Source organism: Sphaerodactylus townsendi, linkage group LG03, assembly GCF_021028975.2.
Source record: "Sphaerodactylus townsendi isolate TG3544 linkage group LG03, MPM_Stown_v2.3, whole genome shotgun sequence".
NCBI lineage: Eukaryota > Metazoa > Chordata > Lepidosauria > Squamata > Sphaerodactylidae > Sphaerodactylus > Sphaerodactylus townsendi.
In genome coordinates, this window is record NC_059427.1 from 175,530,149 (window position 1) to 175,545,775 (window position 15,627).

A 15,627-nucleotide genomic window follows, 5' to 3' on the forward strand; every position below is an offset into this window, starting at 1 on the left:
CATGTGGTCTTTGGAGGAGGCCTTTCCACCATCACTAATCTTCTCACTGATGACTGCCCTAAATCTTAGGATTCTTTAGAGCCCAGTCGGATAACTACTGCTAGTTGCCATCCTTCTCTGTCTCCCACAGATCGAGGACATGCAATGGTCTAATGGACAGAAAGAGATCCCCTCTTCTGTGTGCAGCCTTCCCTGTAACTCGGGCGAACGGAAGAAGATGGTCAAGGGGGTCTCCTGCTGCTGGCATTGCGAGCTGTGTGATGGCTACCAGTACCAGCTGGACGAGTTCACCTGTGAAATGTGCCCCTTCGATATGCGACCCAACTCCAACCGCACAGCCTGTCGCCCGACCCCCATTGTCAAACTGGAGTGGAGCTCCCCCTGGGCCGTTCTGCCCATCTTCTTAGCGATTCTGGGCAGCCTTGGCACAGTCTTCATCGTCATCACCTTTATCCGGTTCAATGACACTCCCATCGTCCGGGCCTCGGGTCGCGAGCTGAGCTATGTCCTCCTCACCGGGATTTTCCTCATCTATTCCATCACTTTTTTGATGATTGCTGAGCCCGGGGTCACTGTCTGCGCCTTCCGACGCCTCTTCCTGGGCCTAGGCATGGCCATCAGCTATTCAGCCTTGTTGACCAAGACCAACCGCATCTACCGCATCTTCGAGCAAGGCAAGAAGTCGGTGACCCCACCCAAGTTCATCAGCCCCACCTCCCAGCTGGTCATCACTTTCAGCCTCATGTCTGTGCAGATTGTTAGTGTGGTCATCTGGCTGGGGGTCCAGCCGCCTCACAGTATTATTGACTTCGAAGAGCAGCGCACTCCCAACCCCGAGTTCGCTCAGGGCGTGCTCAAGTGTGACATGTCAGACCTGTCCATCATCTGCTGCCTCAGCTACAGCATCCTCCTGATGGTCACTTGCACCGTCTACGCTATCAAGGCTCGTGGCGTGCCCGAGAACTTCAACGAGGCCAAGCCCATTGGCTTCACCATGTACACGACCTGCATCGTCTGGCTAGCCTTTGTGCCCATCTTCTTTGGCACTGCCCAATCAGCAGAGAAGGTGGGAGCAGCAAGGCCAAGAAATGGGTGGTAAAAGAATGTGCACAGAGGAAGGGGAGGTTTAAGTGTCAAATAAGCTCCAAATTAGATGGCATCCAGGAGGTACACAAGAGTCTGTGAGTTTGTAAGTGCCATTAAGTCAACCCATGGTGACCCCATAGGTCCGTGGTGGCGAACCTTTGGCACTCCAGATGTTATGGACTACAATTCCCATCAGCCCCTACCAGCATGGCCAATTGGCCATGGTTCGCCATCACTGCCATAGGTTGTTGAAGCCAAGAGAGGGACAGAGGTGGTTTGCCAATGCTTTCCTCTGGGTTGCACCCTGGACTTCCTTGGGGGCCTCCCACCCAAGTTCTAATCAGGGCTGACCCTCCTTAGCTTCCAAGATCTGTTGAGATCTGAATATCCTGGATCATTCAGGTCAATGTCAGAGATGTTCAGAGGTGGTTTGCCATTGTCTGCCTCTGCATATCAACCCTGGACTTCCTGGTGGTCTCCCATCCAAGTATTAACCAGACTTGAGCCACCCAGGATCTGATGAAAACTGAGCTCGCCTGGGCCATCCTAGACAGGGCACACGAGCAGTCTACTGGCCCAAAATAATAATAATAACCACAGCAACTGCACACATGCAGTCTACTGGGTCATAATTAAAATTACACTGCACACATGCAGTCTACTGGTTCAAAATAATGTTCATCATCCTCAGACACAGGAGTCTGCCGCTTTCAGAGGAAGAGTAGCACGGAGGCTTTGATTAACCCTTTCTCCTTGTGTCAAAATTATCCTGCTCAAACTGCTGGGGGAAATTATAAGGTCTTTAACCTAAGGGTAAGAATATGGAGACTTCCCAGCCCTGGCTGCTACCCAGGAAAGGCACAGGAGAAAAATGGTGGGGAAATCGGTGTTGTGGTGGTGCCACACATCAGTTTCCTGGAATTCCCTCAGACAGACAACGTGATGTAGTGGTTAAGAGTGGCAGACTCTAATCTGGAGAACTGGGGTCGATTCCCCACTGAGGATTAGATGTGTGCTCGTCACACAAAATATCCAGGTTTCCAGCAGAACTCCCCACTGCACCAGCGCCGAACACGCTTTCATCCTGTTTCTGGCGCTCCCCCCGTCCCCCCCCAGCACGTGTTATTTTAGAACCTGCAAGAAAGTAAAGTTTCCCCTTCAGTCATATCCGACTCTGGGGTGCCACTGCAAGCAGTGATTTCATAGGGAAGCCATTTTTGTGGGGTAGTTTGCCACTGCTTTCCCCGGCTATTCTTTAACCCCTAGCTATGTGCTAGGTACTCATTTACTGGCCAAGGAATGGATGGATGGCTGAGTTGACCATGAGCAAGAAAGCAGACCTTTTCAAAAAACATGTGGGCAATCTGGAGCAGTGGGGAAGTTGGGAGGGGTGAATCCAGATTCGTTTTTCCCGCCGCTGGTAGTGACGTGGAGCCTCCCATCCAATGAGAACGCAGTGGGCTGTGCGCGATGTGTGCACAGCCTTTTTTTATTTCGCAGACTGGAGATCCATGTGGATACGAAGCAACATGGGGCCAGTTTTGACTGATTAACTGAGTAGAAGGCAATACAAAGCAGTGCTACACGTCGTATCCACGTGGATCCGACTACATGGAGGCACGTGGAAACAGGGCTTCGCTTTAATCGCCCGTTTCTTCGTTTCCGCATAGGGTCGTTCTGCGCATGCTCGCACAGACGTGGATCCGCAAGGTTAAAAATAAAATAAAAATCCTGCCCCAACACAATGCAGCAGCCAATCAGGATAGCCCCTGAGCGGATCGCATGTTCAATCCGCCTCAGTGGGGAATCCTTCGTTGCTGCTGCGTTTCTGGGAACAAGGATCGTTTGTGGGGCAGAAGCTGCAGTAGGGATGCTGAAACCGTGCTCAAAAGGTCCCAGTTTTTCTCAAACCGGTTTGTATCTACATTTATTTGTTTCGGCGGGGAATCGACCTGGGTTCCCCCCCCCACTCCTCACCATGAAGCCTGCTGGGTGACCATAGGCCAGTCACGGTTCTCTCAGAACTCTCTCAGCCCCACCTACCTCACAAGGTGTGTGTTGTGGGGAGAGGAAGGAGTTTGTACGCCTCTTTGGGACTCCTTAAAGGTAAGGAAAAGCAAGGTATAAAAACCAACTTTTCTTCTCTCTCCTTCTCCTCGTCCTTTCCTGCCAACCCTAGTGGGAAAACATCTGGGGGGGGGATGAATTTTGCATGGTAACTGACAGGAAGGGGAAAGGCTAAGCAGCCCTCTCCCCCCTCAGGCATTCCTCTATACCCCCAATCGAAGTACTTCTCAGTTTTAAAAGAAAATGAGGAGGACGTTCACAGGTCTCCTGGAGAAGTCTGGCTCTCAGCAAAGCAAAGCTCCATTGGGATACATTTCATGCTGGACTATTGCATGTCAGATTGCAGCATCAGGGACTGGATTTACAGTGTTCCTGTGCATAAAAGACTCCCTGTAAATGTGGAACTAGCACACCAGAGGAAAACCTAACCTAGAAACTTCTCTCTGATCATGCGATAGCTTTGTACGAAGTCTCTCTTTTTTAATGCGATGGAAACATTGAAATGCTCGCTACCCCCGCCTGCAGTCTGACACAATTACAAGTCGAGCTAGACGTTGACCAGACTGATCTGTTTTGGCATGGAAGGTCTTGGGGAAAATGTTAGACAGACTGACGATAACAGTGGTTTAGGCGAAGGTGTGTTCCGTTGGTGCCAGTTTCGTTTATACCTTGCCTTTCCAACAACTGTGTTAATTAAGGAGGAGACAAGGGCTGCCTTCCAGACCTACAAACCAAGAAGGCGCATAAGGGAAAGGAAGTGGAGGGGGACAGGTAGAAGAGGGAGAGTGGTTGACGGGATCATTGCAAAGAGAGGCTGACTGTGGCGTTTTCCCCCTGGCCAATATATCCTGGGACAAGGAAGTGAACCATCCCGGCTCAGACATGATTTCTGCATGGCTTCGGGGTCTACCTCGGGACCGCCCCGGCCCCCGCGAGATTTCCCTTATCCCGCGCCTTTCAAAAAACGATGAAATTTGTGGTTCTTTTTAAAAAAACCCGTACTGCTCCCGTTCCCATGCAAAAACCGCGGGAGAGGGACCAGTTTATTTTTCCCGCTTTCGAGCTCTTTGCTCCAGTCATTAAATATAACGTTTCCTGATGTCTTAAGTTAGCCATTCCCCAGAGAACGGCTAGTATGCCATGAGAAGCTACATTTATTCAGTGATAAAGGGATCCCGAGAACGCGAGGCGCAGGGAAGATTGCCTGCTGCATCTCTGCGTGAGTCATTCCTCTGGGCACACTCCTTTTCAGTCAAGAAGTACACCCCGATGAAGGACTGAGGCAGAAAGTGGAAGTCTTTGCAGAAAGTAGGCTTGCCAACTTCCAGGTGGTGGCTGGAGAGCTTCTGGAACTGAAATGAGCTTCCAGACTACGGGGATCAGTTCCCCCGGGGGAAAATGGCTGTCTCAGAAGATGGGCCGTACGGCACCCAGACTGTGCCGAGGTTTCTCCCCTCCCCACCCCCCGCTGTCTCAAGGCTCCATTCCTAAATCTCTGGGTATTTCCCAACCTGGCAATCTTAGCTCAAAGGCCTTTTGTATATTTGAAATATAAGCTCTGAGAGCTGTGAAAGAAAAAGGAAATGAAAGAGTTTTAATTCATATCCTGCTTTTCTCAGTCGTAAGGGGTCTCGGACCCCTTCGTACTTCATATACTTGAAATATAAGATCTGAGAGCTGTAAAAGAGGAAGAGTTTGGATTCATAACCTGCTTTTCTCCATTGCCAGGGGTCCGAAAGCTTCCTTCCCTTTCTGTCCCCACAACTGTGACTGGCCCAAGGTCACCCAGCAGGCTTCATATGGAGGAGCAGGAAAACAAATCCAGTCCACCAGATTAGAGTCTGCCGCTTGTGAGGAGTGGGGAATCACACCGGCTCTCCAGGTTTGGAGAGTCTGCCACTCTTATCCACTGCACCAGGCTAGCCATCGCTGGGCCCGTCCCTGTAAATTTGTCCCTGCTTTTTGATCCATTGAAGCTACTGGCAGCCACAGCAGCAGCTCACAAAGGTGAGTTCTCCAGGTCAACTGCCCATGAGACAAAATGGGACTTGCTTCTGAAATCAAGTCCCCCAAAGAAGAGTCAGCCACTCAGGCGGAGGAGCGGGGAATCAAACCAGATGAGAGTTCGCTGCTCATCACCACCACACCACGCTGGTGTGCCTCCAGTTTAGGGTGTGACTCACCCTGAGTCAGATGTAACTGGTTTGCACACGGTGTGCCCGTTTCGAATCAGGGCTGCAGCAAAGGATTCCCGGCCTCCACGTGGGGCCAGGAGATATCTCAGAACGACAGCTAATGTGCAGACCACAGAGATCTGTTATCCCTGGAGACAATGGCTTCTTTGGAGGGTGAACTGGATGGCATCCTGACCTGCTGTGGTTCCTCCTCTCCCCAAGCCCTGCTCCCCCAAATCTCCAAGAGTTTCTCAATTGGAGTTAGCAGCCCTAGCACCCCCAGTTGTTTTCCCAACCTGCATTGGTCCTGGGGGTTGTGGTGTTTGGTCTGTTGAGGAATCCTGCACAGTGCCTAGTAAACATGTCGGTTTCTCCAAATGGTGTCCCTGGGATTATTTTTTACCTCATAAAACAGACAAGTGGGGGAGCCTGAACCATACACAGGCTAAGACCGCGATCTGAGTTGGGTACCACATACATGGCAGTTGAAAAGAACTTGCACCTTATGTCCAGCTGTTATAAACTAATTCAAGGTAGGGACCCCCAACACAACCCATGTCCTCCACAATGTGTGAGTTAGCTGACTGCTCCTCTATAAACTTGCAGGCCTAAAGAGGTGTGCTTTAGCCAAATGAAATAAAAAATGTTTACCTAACCCAGCAGAGAACTGCAGATGTAGAATCAGGAGGGCACTTTCAAACATCCACAGATGTAAAAAGCTGTTTTTATTTACATACCATTCCGTTTATTTTCATTTTATTCCATATATTTCCAGTTCTCCTGCAATTATGGCTGCTCCCCAGACCACGGGGATCAGATCCCTTGGAGAAAGTAGCTTCCCCAGAGGATGGGTTCTGAAGCATTAGTATGAAGTCCCACCCAGGTCCTACCTCCCAAATCTCTACAAAGATCCCAATCCAGTAGGGCTGCCAAATCCCTGGTTGGGGCGGACAATTCCCCGAGTTCCCTGAGTTCCCATTCCCTACAGCCACTTGGAGCAGCCAATGTGGGGAGGAGATAAAATGAAAATTAATTTAAAAATTAATAAAAACACACCAGCGGCACTCACGTGGCAATGTCACTTACCAGGAATACCCAGAAGTGATAATAGTTACTCTAGGAATCGCTTGGAAAAACTCGGTGGTTTACCATGGAGTTTCCAGCAATTACTGCCATTGCTTCTGAATATTCCCCAGAAGTGTCATCCTTTCACTGGTGGCGACAATGATGCTCCCCCGCAAGATGCCCTTCCCCCACCACACCCCCTCTCCTGCTGTTTGCCTGGCCTGGATGGACAACCCTACCAAGTTGGCAATTCTAGATTCAGGCCACCCGGATTTGCTTATCCTACAGACAGTGCTGCTTAGGGGAGGTCCATTCACAGCACCCCATCTTTCTTCCTCCCAGATATACATTCAGACGACGACACTCACCGTCTCCATGAGCTTGAGCGCCTCGGTGTCCCTCGGGATGCTCTACGTGCCCAAGGTTTACGTCATCATCTTTCACCCGGAGCAGAACGTCCAGAAGCGAAAACGCAGTTTCAAGGCGGCAGCCGCAGCGGTCAACGCCTCCACGCGACTCTCGCAGAAAGGCGCCCAGAATGGGGAGAGCAAAGACGAGAAGCCGGACAGTAAGTAGCCAGAAAGTAGGTATCTCTGTCTTTTTGCTCTTTGATGACCCCACCCATGAAGCCTCTGACTGACCTCAGCCTGTCCTGTAAGTACCACTCCCCCCATCCTCCCCCTGGCCCCCTGGGACCCCTATGACCTTTCCTGGGGCCACTGGGCCTTCAATCTCTTCAGGATCAGCACCACCAACCAAATAAATACATCTTAGATACTTCCCCTTTTAACCTTATAATTTGTTAAATTTGCTTATTGCCCCAATTGCAGTATAAGCATGAGATGTTTTGTGTTGTTTCTAAACAGAAGTCGCCATAAAAGATGTCCGCCATATTTTCTTTTCGTTTTTCAGCCCACCAGAACCACAAAAAGACCAGAAATCAGAGTCGCCTTCAGCAGGTCACACCAATTAAAATCCGCTCTCTTAAAATGACTCGACTTAATCAACTGAGGCTTTCGTTGATTAATCTCTTTAACAGAAAGCTGAGTTGGGAGGACAAAAGAGCTCCACCGAGCTTGGCTATTTCTGTCCAGAAAGCCTTTCTTTCTTTCCCCAGCTGGAAAGACATAGAAATGCGGTTCTCAACTTCCAGGTGAGGCCTGGAGTTCCTAGAATGACAACTGATATCCACATTTCAGAGACCACTTCCCCCTAGAGGAAATGGCAGCTTCAGATGGTAGACTCTGTGGTATGCCATAGAGAATACATCCCTGTTTCCTTGCCTTCCCGAACTCAACCCTTCCCTAGGCACTGCCCCAGATATCCAGGAATTTCCCAAGCTGGAATTGGCACTCCTGAGGGGAACCAGATTAGCATTCTAGAAAAGAGTCAGTAGCTGATGGTGAACTTGGGGTTAAAGACAAGGCCTGGAGATCTCCCGGAACTAGAGCTGATCTCCAGACAACCGTGATCACTTCCCCTGGATGAAATGGCAGTTTTGGAGGGTGGACTCTATGACCCCTTCCACACATGCAGAATAACGCACTTTCAATCCACTTTCAGTGCACTTTGCTTGCAGCTGTGCGGAATAGCAAAATCCACTTGCAAACAATTGTGAAGGTGGAGTGAAAGTGCATTATTCTGCATGTGCGGAAGGGGCCTACGGCATTATACCCTGCTGAGGTCCTTCCCCTAACCAGATCCCACTACCCACAGACTACACCAGAGGTGGGATCCAGCCAGTTCTCACCACTTCTCTAGAAGTGGTTACTAATTTTTTCTGAGTGCCAAGGAGGAGTTACTATAGCAACCTCCCTGCCCAATAGGGACTGGAGGGGCGTGTGTGCAGCGGCGGCACCACTGTTTGAATCCTACCACCATCGGAACCTGTTATTAAAATTTTTGGATCCCACCACTGGGCTGCACCCACAAATTTCTCAAGCCAGAGCTGGCCACCCTCAACAACCACTCAATACTCTACTAACTGATAATGATGTGGATTAAAATATCCATTTTGTTTATATACTTGGTTTGAAAATATGGCAAGAATCCAACTTCTTGTCTCCCTGAATTCAATGTATATCCCATCCATGAATAACAATTCCTTTAGCCCATCAGGCAATGGTTTGTCCAGCCCAGACAATAGCCAGTCAAAACCCATTAACAGAGCAGCAAATGTAGGCAAGGGCTGTTCTCTGCTATTTGGCTCTGGTATCAGGTATTCAAGGGTATACTGCCTCCATCCCGGGATGTTCCACTTCATCATCCATTTATTTAAAATATTTATCTGCCTTTCTTTCGAGCCTCTCAGGACCCAAGGCAGGGAGTTGAACATGAATTCATCTCAGACTCTCAATTGACGCTAATGTCAATTGTCCCCATCTTATGAACTCCATCATGTCATTTATTGTTCAACATGTGAAGTGTTTCCTTTGGTTTGCCCTTGAGCCTGCTTCCAGCCAATTTAACTGGGTGATTCAGAGTTTTAGTTTATGAGAACAGAAAACTCTCTCTCTCTCCACACCATTCGTAATGTAACGTAGCTCGAATTTGTCCTCTTTTAGTTATCTTTTTTTTAAAAATCAGAACAAGCCCAAAGAGTTGGAACAACCTTTCTGCGATAAAAACATTACCTTTCCCCACTCAATTTGCCAGATTAATAAAAATGGTTAGAATACAAGCCAGGGAGGTCCAAAGGTTGCTCTGCCATCGAAGTTTGCTTAAATGACTTTGGGGCAGCCTCACCAAAGTCCTCAGCTTAAGGCCCCTCACTAGGTAGGGCAGTGGTGGCGAACCTATGGCACGGGTGCCAGAGGTGGCACTCAGAGCCCTCTCTGTGGGCATGCACAAACAGAGTTCATCATGTGAGGGGGGGAATCCCCCCCCCCACATTTATGCTGGCCTAGGTCACTGGGCTCGATTATTAGCATTAAACCTAAGACCTAGTTTTGGGGAAGTAGTGTAGGTAACCCTGTTAAGCGCTGTTAAACCCCACTGATTTTCATGCAAAGAACTAAAGTGTGATCCTTTACCTGGGAGTAAGCTTGGTTGCTGGCAATGGGGCTTTCTTCTGAGTAAACCCTCCTAGGGTCATGATTCACCTGTTCAAAGAGTGGCACGGTTGCTTCAAAGCAAAGCCACCGACTACCACCAAGCTTACTCCTGAGTAACGTACGCCTCGGAGCCAACCGTTTTCCCTAAACTAAAACCTCAGTATTCAAGTTAAATTGCCGTGTCGGCACTTTGCCATAAATAAGTGGGTTTGGGGTTGCAATTTGGGCACTTTGTCTCAAAAAGGTTCGCTATCACTGAGGTAGGGGATGGAGGGGTAGGTTGCCAGATCCAGGTAGCGAATTCCTTGAGATCTGAGGATGGAGTGTTGAGAAGACAGGAACCCAGAAGCGTACCAGGGGCAAATGGCGCCCGGAGACAAATTGTCTCCAGGACGCCCCCCACCACCCTAGCTCCACCCCTGATGCTCCCAGGCTCCACCCCCACTGCCCTCAACCCTGCCCATGTCTGGGACATGGGCAAGGTCTAGGGTGCCCACCTTCCCCCCCAGACTCCCCCTGCTGGCTGGGTTCTCAGCCAGCAGCCGGCAGCCTCTTCTGAAGAGAGGGGGGAGTCCAGGGTGGGGTTGAGGGTGCTCGTCGTTTTTTGCGTGCCTCGGATGGGGTCGAGGCACGCGAAAACAATGAGGCAGCAGGACTTCCTGGTCACGTGGGGGCCCGATTTTGCGCCCCCCATGTGACCAGAAGAGTGGCGCCTGGGGACAAGGGGTACCCCTTGTCCCTAGGCAGATACGCCACTGCAGGAACCTCAGTGGGGCACAAGGCCACATAGCCCGTACCTGAAATATCAATCTTCCCCGGGGAAACTGATCTCTGCCGTCTGGAGAGATTAAGCATAATTCCAAGGGATTCCCAGTTCCCCCTGGAGATTGGCATCCCTGTCCCTCACAGAGCTGTCGTGAGGATGCAATGAAGGGTTGTAAGCCACTATGGCACTCCCATAGGAGGAAAAGAAGAGCATGAATGAAGAGAATGGATTTATACCCCACTTTTCTCAACCATAAGGAGTTTACGGATTCCTTTCCCCTTCCTCTCCCCACAACAGACACCCTGTGAGGTAGCTGCGGCTGAGAGAGTTCTGAGAGACCTGGGGCTGGTCCTGGGTCAGCCAGCAGGCTTCATGTTGGAGGAGCAGGGAAACAAATCCAGTTCACCAGATAATAGTTCATTGCTCACAAGTGGGGAATCAAACCCGCTTCTCCAGATTAGAGTCCACCACGCTCAACAACCACTACACCACAAATGGCCATACCGGCCTAGTTCCATACTTACTGTCACTGGTCCAGATTAGAAATCACCCCTCATACATAAATGTATGTTAAATATTTGTTTATTTGTTTATTTCATTTGTTTCCCCGTTCTTGTCCTCAGTGAGGAGTCCAGCCTGCCCAAGTGTTGCTTGGCCCAGGGAAGGCAGTGCTGGGCTAGTTTGGCAAGCAGGCTGCCTCTTGCTGCTCCCCTCCTGTGGGGGGTGGGGACAGGGCCCTTTTCCAGAACCATTTTCCTCTCCTGGGCCACCCTTTTCTCCACCGAGGTTGTCAGGCTATTCTTCAAAGTGGTTCCTCAAGGGAGGGAGAGATAGAATTGCCAGCTCTGAGTTGAGAAATATCTGGAGATATGGGGTGTGTGTGTGGAGATGTGGGAAGGGGTTAGCAGGGTATAATGCCACAGAATCCACCCTCCAGAGTTCTTCAGCAGATCTAATCTTAGTCATCTGGAGATCAGTTCCAGTTGCAGGAAATCTTCGGGTGCCACCTGGAGGTTGGCAACCTTAGAGAGGAAGAAAGTACCAGATTATGCGCCTGGCTGTGGAACACTTCCTGGGGCTGCTGATTCTGGCCTGGAAACTTCTTGGAGATTTGTGGGCGATGCTTGGATGAGGATGGGAAAGAGGTCTGGAGGAATTTGATGTCACTCCAGGACTTCCATTTCTCCTAGAGACTCTATGGCAGTGGTGGCGAACCTTTGGCACTCCAGATGTTATGGACTACAATTCTCATCAGCCCCTGCCAGCATGGCCAATCGGCCATGCTGGTAGGGGCTGATGGGAATTGTAGTCCATAACATCTGGAGTGCCAAAGGTTTGCCACCACGGCTCTATGGTGTGCCACAGAGCCTACCCTCTAAGGGCCTTTGTGCCTCGTGGTTTTTGGTGCGGCTCGGTCTCCCCCTGTGTGGAGTTGGCTTGTGAGGAGTTGCCTCGCTACCCCGAGCCCAGCCGCCATTTTGTCTGCTCCCTGAGGAGGAGGCTTCTAGGTTCAGACAATTGTTTGCCGCCTGTTTCCTAATTTTAAAAAATGGTGGTTCCTTTGATCTATCATCCTTAGGACAGATCAAAAGTGTTTAAATTAATAAAACAAAAAGGCCCCCCCCCGGAAATGCCAGCAGAACTGCTCCTGTGTGGGCGGGGGAAAGGCAGGGAGGAGTGGAAAAGCCAAAGGACATAAAATGCATACCGCTTTTCTCCGCTTTCCAGTCGTGCTTCGCCCGCTCCCAAAAACCGTGGAGCTTCTCTGATCTGCGGCATGGTGGGTTCTGAAGAGTGGGAAACACGTGCACAATTGAGAATCTGACCCGAAAGTAATGCATGCTCAGACCACAGAGAACAAACATGCGCAAAAGGCCAGAAACAGTCTTTTCCTTCTGGGGAACGAATCTCTGTAGTGAGGAGATCAATTGTAACTTCAGGAGAACACCAGGCCATACCTGGAAGTTGACAAGTTGGCAGGCTGTCCGGAAGACCTCTATCGCTCAAGCAAGCTTTCCGCTCCGGGTCCCAGCGTGACCCATCTCTCCACCGACCCACCCCTCACGCCTCCCATTTTGTGTCCTTTGCAGGTTTCCAGAAGGTGACATACATCAGCTACACAGAGCTAACCTTGGTGCCCACATGACCGAAGATGAGGAGGGGCGTATCCATTGGCAGGGGTGGGGAAAGGGGAGGGGGTGGGCAGGAGAAGATTTGTTGAGGGGGAAACTCTGGGAAGGGGCTTGGGAAATAAACTTGTATTTTTACAAAAGTGCCTTGCTGCCTTCAATTGCTCTGGAGCAGTGAGAAGACGCAGAGGGTTCAGAATTCCCCACAATTCTGAAGTGGGAGTCAACTCACAGTAGTTGGCCACCGCAGTCAAGGGCTTTATATTTTGTAGGTGCGAAGAAGCTGAATAAGAGAGGGGTGAGTTTGCTGCTGCTGCTGGTGTGGTGGTGGTGGTGGTGGTGGTGGTGGTGGTGGTGGTGGTGGTGGTGGTGTGGTGGTGGTGGCATGCTGCTGCTGCTGCTGCTGCTGCTGCTGCTGCTGCTGCTGCTGCTGCTGCTGGTGTGGTGGTGGTGGTGGTGGTGGTGGTGGTGTGGTGGTGGTGGTGGTGGTGGTGGCATGCTGCTGCTGCTGCTGCTGCTGCTGGTGGTGGTGGTGGTGGTGGTGGTGGTGTGGTGGTGGTGGTGGTGTGGTGGTGGTGTGGTGGTGGTGGTGGTGTGGTGGTGGTGGTGGTGGTGGTGGTGTGGTGGTGGTGGTGGTGTGGTGGTGGTGGTGGTAATCTAAGGATTCCCAGTTCCCTGGAGATTAAGATCCTGTCCCTCACAGAGCTGTCGTGGAGGATGCAATGAAGGGTTGTAAGCCACTATGGCACTCCCATAGGAGGAAAAGAAGAGCATGAATGAAGAGAATGGATTTATACCCCACTTTTCTCAACCAAGGAGTTTACGGATTCTTTCCCTTCCTCTCCCCACAACAGACACCCTGTGAGGTAGCTGCGCTGAGAGAGTTCTGAGAGACCTGGGGGCTGGTCCTGGGTCAGCCAGCAGGCTTCATGTTGGAGGAGCAGGGAAACAAACCCAGTTCACCAGATAATAGTTCATTGCTCACAAGTGGGGAATCAAACCCGCTTCTCCAGATATCCACCATCGCCAACAAATCACTCACACCACAATGGCCATAACCGCCTAGTTCCATACTTACTGTCACTGGTCCAGATTAGAACACCCCTCATACATAAAATGTATGTTAAATATTTGTTTATTTGTTTATTTCATTTGTTTCCTGCTCTGTCCTCAGTGAGGAGTCCAGCCTGCCCAAGTGTTGCTGGCCCAGGGAAGGCAGTGGCCAGTTTGGCAAGCAGGCTGCTCTGCTGCTCCCCTCCTGTGGGGTGGGGACAGGGCCCTTTTCCAGAACCATTTTCTCTCCTGGCCACCCTTTTCTCCACCGGTGGTTGTCAGGCTATTCTTCAAAGTGTAGTTCCTCAAGGGAGTGCGGAGAGAGAGATAGAATTGCCAGCTCTGAGTTGAGAAATATCTGGAGATATGGGGTGTGTGTGGAGATGTGGGAAGGGGTTATGGGCATAATGCCAGAATCCAATCTCCAGAGTTCTTCAGCAGATCTAATCTTAGTCATCTGAGATCAGTTCCAGTTGCAGGTCTTCGGTGCCACCTGGAGGTTGGCAACCTTAGAGAGGAAGAAAGTACCTTGCATTATGCCTGGCTGTGGAACACTTCCTGGGGCTGCTGCTGGATTCTGGCCTGGAAACTTTTGGAGATTTGTGGGCCATGCTTGGATGATGGGGAAAGTGTCTGAGGAATTTGATGTCACTCCAGGACTTCCATTTCTCCTAGAGACTCTATGGCAGTGTGGTGAATTTTACACTATGGACTACACTAATAAGTTTCGCCGCTACGGCCAATCGCCATGCTGGTAGGGGCTGATGGGAATTGTAGTCCATAACATCTGAGTGCCAAAGGTTTGCCACCACGCTCTATGGTGTGCCACAGAGCCTACTCCTCTAAGGCCTTTGTGCCTCGTGGTTTTTTGGTGCTGCCTCGTCTCCCTGTGTGGGAGTTGGCTTGTGAGGAGTTGCCTCACTCGAGCCCAGCCATTTTGTCTGCTCCCTGAGGAGGAGGCTTCTAGGTTCAGACAATTGTTTGCCTTCGTTTCCTAATTTTAAAATGGTGGTTCTCGGATCTATCATCCTTAGGAGATCAAAAGTGTTTAAATTAATAAACAGTGCTGCCCCTCGAAATGCCAGCAGAACTGCTCTGTGTGGGCGGGGAAAGGCAGGAGGAGTGGAAAGCCAAAGGACATAAAATGGCAATGCTTTCTCCGCTTCCAGTCGTCAAGCCCCAAAACCGTGGAGCTCTGGATCTGCGGCATGGTGGGTTCTGAAGAGTGGGGAACATCGCACAATTGGAGAATCTGACCCGAAGTAATGCATGCTCAGACCACAGAGACAAACATGCTAAAAAGGCCAGAAACAGTCTTTTTCCTTCGGGGAACGGTAATCTCTGTAGTGAGGGAGATTCAATTGTAACTCAGAGAACACCAGGCCATACCTGAAGTTGACAAGTTGGCAGGCTGTCCGAAGACTCCTATCGCCACAGCTTTTCCGGGCCTCGGTCCTAGCGTGACCCATCTTCCAACTCCACTCCACCCTCACGCTCCCATTTTGTGTCCTTTGCAGGTTTCCAGAAGGTGACATACATCAGCTACACAGAGCTAACCTGGTGCCCACATGACCGAAGATGAGGAGGGCTTATCCATTGGCAGGTGGGGAAAGGAGGGGGTGGGCAGGAGAAGATTTGTTGAGGGGGAAACTCTGGGAAGGGCTTAGAAATAAACTTGTATTTTACAAAGTGCCTTGTTGCCTTCAATTGCTCTGAGCAGTGAGAAGATCTAGAGGGTTCAGAATTCCCCCACACTTGAAGTGGGGAGTCAACTCACAGTAGTACACAATCGCGAGTCATGGGCTTTATATTTTGTAGGTATGAAGAAGCTGAATAAGAGAGGGTGAGCTCTGCTGGTGGTGGTGGTGGTGGTGGTGGTGGTGGTGGTGGTGGTGGTGGTGGTGGTGGTGTGGTGGTGGTGTGGTGGTGGTGGTGGTGGTGGTGGTGGTGGTGGTGTGGTGGTGGTGGTGGCATGCTGCTGCTGCTGCTGGTGGTGGTGGTGGTGGTGGTGGTGTGGTGGTGGTGGTGGTGGCATGCTGCTGCTGCTGCTGCTGCTGGTGGTGGTGGTGGTGGTGGTGTGGTGGTGGTGGTGGTGGTGGGGTGGTGGTGGTGGTGGTGGTGGTGGTGTGGTGGTGGTGGTGTGGTGGTGGTGTGGTGGTGGTGGTGGTGGTGGTGGTGGTGTGGTGGTGGTGGTGGTGGTGGGGTGGTGGTGGTGGTGGTGGGGGTGGTGGTGG

The 15,627-nt window shown here is 50.8% G+C and overlaps 1 protein-coding gene across 2 annotated transcripts in view; it reads left to right on the forward strand.

Annotated features, from left to right (window-relative positions):
* Positions 1-12,415, forward strand: part of LOC125429788 (metabotropic glutamate receptor 6-like) — a 58,348-nt gene extending 45,933 nt beyond the window's left edge. Inside the window, exons 9-11 of one of the 2 annotated variants that reach the window (XM_048491246.1) lie at positions 131-1,066; positions 6,735-6,960; positions 12,302-12,387. In XM_048491246.1, the coding sequence (XP_048347203.1) occupies positions 131-1,066; positions 6,735-6,960; positions 12,302-12,357 (1,218 nt within the window). In that variant the 3' untranslated portion in view covers positions 12,358-12,387. Of the gene's footprint in view, positions 1-130; positions 1,067-6,734; positions 6,976-12,301 lie in introns of both variants that reach the window. The other variant, XM_048491247.1, reaches the window with a different exon arrangement.
* The last annotated feature ends 3,212 nt before the right edge of the window (positions 12,416-15,627 follow it).